Raw genomic sequence first — 7,063 nt, 5'->3', positions numbered from 1 at the left:
GACACCCAGGCAGACTAGCCTGTACTTCACAGGGATGTGTGAATTACTTCGTTCCCAGCCCACTGACCTATTTACAAAATGTTAGAAATAATGGTAAAAAATGGTAGATATTTTTTAGAAACTATTGGAAATGTCATATTCCACATCAGGAATATTTCAAACCTTTTACAAAACCAGGGAATTATTTAGAATCTTGAAAAGATATTCAAAATGTGTCCATATTATGAAATTTCTTAGACAAACAATAACAAAGATTTCAAAACATTTCTAAATGATGACAATAACAACCCACACGATGACGCGGAATTGACTCTATTCCCATAGAACCAATGGCAATACTTGAGCATCTTTTGATGAAACCGTCAAAAGTGTAAACTTTAAAAAATTCTAGAAAATCTCAACTTTTTATGCGAGAGGAAGAGTTCTGATCGGAAGAATCTACTCTGTAACAATCCTTGGCGCCCCCTATTATTTTAGTGTGACTTATATGCAAAGATCTGACCAAAATACAATAATGAAAAGGCTTTTTGGAATGAAAATTAATTACGCGTAGCTTTAAGAATCACTGGACAAGAGGGGAAGAAACCTAGGCGAAAAAAATCTGTTTTTTTTTCTCTCTAACCTCCACAACAGTAGTGTGGTCGCCCATGCTAGAAACTCTGGTGAGAGATTTGACAGTGTTACCGCGTGCACTGAAAACATATATAGGTTTAGAAATAATAGGGGTTTTGGAAACACCACTTCCTGTTTTCATATGACAGGGGTTTTGGAAACACCACTTTCTGTGAACAACATGTTTTCATATGTAGGGGTTTTGGAAACACCACTTTTTGTGAACAATATATGTTTTCATATGATAGGGGTTTTGGGAACACCACTTTTTGTGAACAATATATGTTTTGGAATTATATGTATTTAAGATATGTATATTGTTTTGAAAAAATGTACATATATTTTCTTTTCAAGCATATATGTTTTACAATTGTATGTATTTACTATACATATATTGTTTTGAAAAGTGTATATATATTCTTATTAAACATATATGTTTTACAATTGTATGTATTTTAAATATATATATCGTATATTTGACAGTGTTCCTGCTTCGTATGTATCTACCTTACAAAAGACAAATGTAATATACTAATATATGGGACGAGAATATACGTACTGCAGGTGCCGCAGAACTCCGGGCAGGCGGCGAGCACGTGGCTCACGGAGCAGAACATGATGTCAGGCCAGCCGGGGCTGTTCCCGCACAGGCTGACGGTGTTCTGGCAAGAAGCTGCAGGGGGAATGAAGTTCAAGTTCATGCCCGAAGGCTACTTGCAAAATATTTTTACACAGTACACTACAGTAAAGACCAAAATAACACAGGTTTTCGTTTTCAAACACACAGTTAATACAGTAGCACCTTTGGGCGGTGTACTGTACATGTAGCCTATTCCATAGGGAGAACCTCATTAATCAAACTGGTAGCAGGCGCTGCCTCCACACGTGTTATGTGTTAGAGGAGCTGTTTGACAGCTGGTGTTTTGTTATATAACCCGCACATCTGCTTGGGTGTTGGGTGTGTGTGTGAGTGAGTGAGTGAGTGAGTGAGTGAGTGAGTGAGTGAGTGAGTGAGTGAGTGAGTGAGTGAGTGAGTGAGTGAGTGGGAGGGTGCGTTGGTGGGTTGGTTGAATGGATTGGTGGGTGGGGGGAAGATTCTGAATGTCTCCAAGTAGCATGGTCCCTAGCCATACCTTCTGCTGCTTCTAAGCCTAATCCCGCATCTTTTGTACATATATTGTACAGTCACATAGTAATTGCCTAAGCGACTTTAAGTTATTAACCATTCCACAGGCTCCCTACGATCTACAACTCCCTCGTCCAGTCACGTGACCTGGGTGACCTTTGACACCGAGGTCACGTGACCCCTCTTATAAGCTGATGAAAGATGGCGGATGCCACCTAAAAGCTTCTCTTAGCTGAACACTTCGTCGTGAGTATCAGTTTAACACCTTCTTTCAATTATTAAACATTAATCGAAAGTTTTAACACATCATGAATATGCACACCCACGTGTTTCACAGTGCGTGCCCTCCCAGCCCGGCGGGCAGCTGCAGACGAATCCGGTCGGCTGGTTCATGCAAGTTCCGCCGCTCTCACACTGTTGGTTCCGGCAGTAGTCCACTGGGCAGAAAGACAAGTCTCTTAGTCAGTAATGTTGGTTTTATCTCATCAGTTTTGTACAGTGCAGTAAGTACGAAACTGATTATTTGATTTTTGAGAATTGTTGTACAGTACAGTAAGTACACGCTGTGCAAGGCAGGACTGTACGGATAGGGGTGTACAGTCGAGTGCCTTTCCCAACGGCATAGCATTGGCCTCTACTAAAGAACGTTCCCAACCACCTTGGCCTTGCCGCGTCGACAAATGCTAATAAGAATAGTCTAGTAATTACCTTCACATCCTGAAACGTCTTTGGCTCTGATATGTTGTCTAATGCAAGCGTAATATAAAATCTGTTCGACTATGTTATTCATCATCAGAGGAGCCTGATGCTTTTTCAGTAGGAGGGAAGCATGTCAGACGGACTTCAAATGAAGAGTGTTATCGTCGTTAATGGATGCAAAACTCTTTGCACATGTTTGAGGAATGGGCCAGCGTGGATGCCAGAGCCACAACTCTTCCAGTGTTACAAGGGAAGGATCGAAGGCGGTTCTCACGTGTTTCGCAGTTGGCGCCCAGCCACCCAGGGAAGCAGCGGCACTCGTAGGCGTCTCCGCCGTTGATGCTGACGCAGTTGCTGTTGTTCTGGCACGGGTTGCTCGCGCAAGGCTTGGGCTGCTGGGCAACTGTGGCGGGGAAATTTATAATACACTGTAAAAGCTATTAAGTTAAACACATATCACAACCTAGTTGAACCTACACTTACAAAACAATCTATACTTATCCAGCAACTATCTAGAAAAAGGAAGGAAAAGGAAAAAAAAAAATTGTGTCTGAGCACGGTTCTGGATACAACAGACCGCTTGTACATCATGATGGTCTTAAGATCCTACTACTCATCTGGGCGATCTGAATAAGTGTGGTTCTGGATGCGCGTGGACAATCCAGAACCGTGAGTTTGCATGGTTCTGGACAGTTCTGGACAAAGTAACGGTTCTGGATACAACGGGCCGCTGGACACAAGTATGGTATGGTGGCGATTTATAAGAACCGACAACTAACCTACGCAGACAGTCTGGCCGACCTAGATAGGCGTGGTTCTGGATACGGTTCTGGACTATCCAGAACCATACCGATGCTGTTCTGGATACAACAGGCCCGTTGTACATCATGATGGTTTTTAACCCTACCTAGACCGGGCTTTTTTTGACATGGGGGACCGGTGGGGGGGGCTCTTTTGACCCCCCCCCTAAGAACTCGCGAACGGTATGTCGTATGACCACCAAATTTTCAGAGAATGGTGTACTAGTAAAAATCTATCATATCCACAATTTATGTCGTTATGACGTAATATGACGTCATTATGACGTCATTAATGTGATTTTATTGGCCAAAACCGTCTAAATAGGGTTTTCCCTAAAAACTAAATGGTATTCAACATAACTTTACCAAAAGTGTTTGTGACAGAATATTAAGGTGTACTAAGTCTTATGTTGCCCATAGCAACACCGGTGACGTCATAAAATGACGTCATGCATATTTAAGATATCCGCCATCTTGGATCATCAAACTTGAATTTTAAAAAATAGTTTTTTTTCATGATAAAGCCTAAAATACACTGTAAACATACTAAAGACCTTCATTTACACCTTTTTTGGAAAAAGAAATGGAAGTATTGATGAAATTTTAATGAAAATAACCTGTATATACTTGTTTTAATGATATGGTCCGCCATCTTGGATTTTGGCCAATGACGTCATCAAATTAGCATAAATTATGCATATTTAATGATGAAATTTACATAAAATTATCAGGGATGTTATTAATATTAGAAACTATGAGTAACTTGACATAAAACCCATAAAACTCTATTGTTGAAACAAAAAGTACTAAATTTAGCAAAAAATGTCTGTCAGAAACCCGTTGCCATGGCAACACAAAAAATTATTATCTTATTCCAATGATAGAGAATTGTTGCCAACAATATTCTAGGAAAAGTCACCAAGTTTGGCCGTTCTACGGCTAGCCGTTCAGACGCTAGGTGACATCAAAGTTGCCGCGGGCACTTTTAGCCCCCCCCCCCCCCGGTCTAGGTAGGGTTAAGAACCGACTACTCACCTACGCAAACCGTCTGGGCGAACTGCGCATGCTCGATCTCGGCGTTCAGGGCGTTGAAGTCGGCCAGCTCGATGACCTTGCCCTGGTCCTGGGCGGCGATGGCCATGAGTTCGGCGGCGTCGTAGTTCCCCACGCCGATCGCGTACACGTCCACGCCGCTCGACGCCAGGGCGTTGGCCGGGGCCATCACGGAGTCGGCGGACTTGCCGTCAGTCACCACGATCATCACCTGGAAAAATGGTCACAACACATCATCAACGGTATATCGTATGACCACCAAATTTTCAGAGGATGTACTAGTAAAAATTGATCATAACAACAATTTTAATGTCGTTATGACGTAATATGACGTCATTATGACGTCATTAATGTGATTTTATTGGCCAAAACCGTATAGATAGGTTATTCCCTAAAAAAGTGTTCATGATAGAATATTAGGGTGTACTAAGACTTATGTTGCCCATAGCAACACCAGTGACGTCATAACATTACGTCATGCAGAGCAGAGAACCGAGAAGCTCTGAAATACACGTACCTTAGGCACGGGTGCTGCCCTCCAGGCAGCGTTAACGCGTGTGTACTCCAGAGCCTCTCCGGTGGCCGTGCCACCGCCCTGGTACACGATGTTGTTAACAGCGGCTATCGTGGACGCCTTGTCTCCGTGGGCGCCCAAATTAAACTCCAAGCTGGGGGTGGATGAAAGAGGTTACATTAACTTTTCACTCTCGTCAGGATATTGGTATTATATCTCAAAGGGTAATAATAAAGGGTCAATGTACCATTAGAGAGCGTATATTGGTTCAAGACACAGTTGTGTCGAGAACCGTGCCTGATCCTAACCCTTACCACTGCGTGAAAAGTTAGCTTTAGCGCGCGATGGTAAAGTCGGGTAATGCTTAGTTCTATATAATCCCTTAACTTTTATTTACTACCATTGTAGAGTCCGGTACTGTTTACATGGTATTACTGGCATTTACTCCATCTTTTCGTGCAGTGTAATAACCATTCAGGCACAGAACTAGATTGGAACGGTTTATGTTTATGTTTATGTTTATTTGGATGTCCATTAGTACAACAGAAAAAAAGTTCCATACTATTCTTCCTGGAGTCCTTTCTCCATTACAATTGCAACAATAACTACCATATACAATCCCACTGTCATCACTTACTAACTAGCACAATATTTACAACATTACACCATACTTTTTACTGTTTTACGGTTCTGAATACAATAGCACAGTTTTCACCTACTACAGTTTTAAAGTTCGTTTTGGAATGATACAATTACAAGGAACTGAAAATCTCTTTCTTACGTGGAGTAGTCGGAATACTGCACGACTCCAACCCTGGTGAGGTCCGGTCCGATGTCGAACGCGTTGACCAATTTTTCGGCGAACTGCAGGACCTTGGCGAAGTCGACGTCGCCCACAGAGCCGGACCCGTCAATTACCAGCATTAGGTCCAGATTGGCGTTGCAGATCTGCCCCTGTAACAACATAACAAGGATATACTTTACTAAGTTATAATGGAAGTTCATATAACAACATCAGCCGGTGTAACGCCCACAGAACCGGACCCGTCCAGTACCAGCATTAGGTCCAGTTTGGCGCTGCAGATCTGCCCCTGTAACAACATAACAAGGATATACTTTACTGTTATAATGGAAGTTCATATAACAACATCACCCGGTGTGTAACGCCCACAGAGCCTGACCCGTCCAGTACCAGCATTAGGTCCAGTTTGGCGCTGCAGATCTGCCCCTGTAACAACATAACAAGGGTATACTTTACTAAGTTATAATGGAAGTTCATATAACAACATCAGCCGGTGTAACGCCCACAGAGCCGGACCCGTCCAGTACCAGCATTAGGTCCAGTTTGGCGCTGCAGATCTGCCCCTGTAACAACATAACAAGGATATACTTTACTAAGTTATAATGGAAGTTCATATAACAACATCACCCGGTGTGTAACGCCCACAGAACCGGACCCGTCCAGTACCAGCATTAGGTCCAGTTTGGCGCTGCAGATCTGCCCCTGTAACAACATAACAAGGATATACTTTACTAAGTTATAATGGAAGTTCATATAACAACATCAGCCGGTGTAACGCCCACAGAACCGGACCCGTCCAGTACCAGTACCAGCATTACGTCCAGTTTGCCGCTGCGGATCTGCCCCTGGAGAATGATACGATGCTGACCTTTAATGAATGTATGAATGAAGACCTTTATTGTACAAAAATACCCACTGGGTTAGGTACAAAGGAATAACTTGAATACACATATCATATATAAACACAAAAAGATCGATCTAGCAGTAGCACTACAGTCTGTTACGTAATTTCGACTTCTCGTTTTATCTACGCAATCTACCATTCAAGCTGAGACGAGGAGAAAGCGAACCCCATGGTCATGTTTCTGTAGCCTGGTATCCAAACGCATTATTTAGCTTCTCAGTGTATCATTTCATCCACAGTCTATTTGCAGACTACCTCACTCCTGCAAGTATTTTGTATCTGTACAAATCCACCATCCGTCCTTGCATGGAGTATGCTCGCATTTCTCGGCTGGTGCCCCAAAAGATTGCCTACATATTTTAGACCGCATTCAAAGGAGAATCTGTGTTGCCATCGGCCATTCTCTGGCCGCAAAGTTGGATTCCCTCTCACACAGACGCAACGTCGCATCCCTATCCCTTTTTTACAGATACTTTCACGGTCGATGTTCAGGACAACTTGCACTTCTTGTTCCGCCGCTTAGAACCTTTCAGCGTGCCACAAGGTTCTCTTC

At 42.8% G+C, this 7,063-nt stretch overlaps 1 protein-coding gene across 1 annotated transcript in view; it reads right to left on the bottom strand.

Annotated features, from left to right (window-relative positions):
- Positions 1 to 6,421, bottom strand: part of LOC109464495 (von Willebrand factor A domain-containing protein 2-like) — a 17,854-nt gene extending 11,433 nt beyond the window's left edge. The window contains exons 1-10 of the mRNA XM_019761503.1: positions 6,416 to 6,421; positions 6,252 to 6,308; positions 6,113 to 6,169; positions 5,976 to 6,032; positions 5,586 to 5,758; positions 4,808 to 4,958; positions 4,273 to 4,501; positions 2,712 to 2,840; positions 2,065 to 2,175; positions 1,172 to 1,285 (exon numbers count right to left, since the gene is read on the bottom strand). Of these exons, the coding sequence (XP_019617062.1) occupies positions 1,172 to 1,285; positions 2,065 to 2,175; positions 2,712 to 2,840; positions 4,273 to 4,501; positions 4,808 to 4,958; positions 5,586 to 5,758; positions 5,976 to 6,032; positions 6,113 to 6,169; positions 6,252 to 6,308; positions 6,416 to 6,421 (1,084 nt within the window). The remainder of the gene's footprint in view (positions 1 to 1,171; positions 1,286 to 2,064; positions 2,176 to 2,711; positions 2,841 to 4,272; positions 4,502 to 4,807; positions 4,959 to 5,585; positions 5,759 to 5,975; positions 6,033 to 6,112; positions 6,170 to 6,251; positions 6,309 to 6,415) is intronic.
- Between the last annotated feature and the right edge of the window lie 642 nt (positions 6,422 to 7,063).

This window comes from Branchiostoma belcheri, unplaced genomic scaffold (assembly GCF_001625305.1).
Source record: "Branchiostoma belcheri isolate BF01 breed outbred unplaced genomic scaffold, Haploidv18h27 scaffold14, whole genome shotgun sequence".
Taxonomy (NCBI): domain Eukaryota; kingdom Metazoa; phylum Chordata; class Leptocardii; order Amphioxiformes; family Branchiostomatidae; genus Branchiostoma; species Branchiostoma belcheri.
This window is presented reverse-complemented; position numbering and strand designations above follow the sequence as displayed.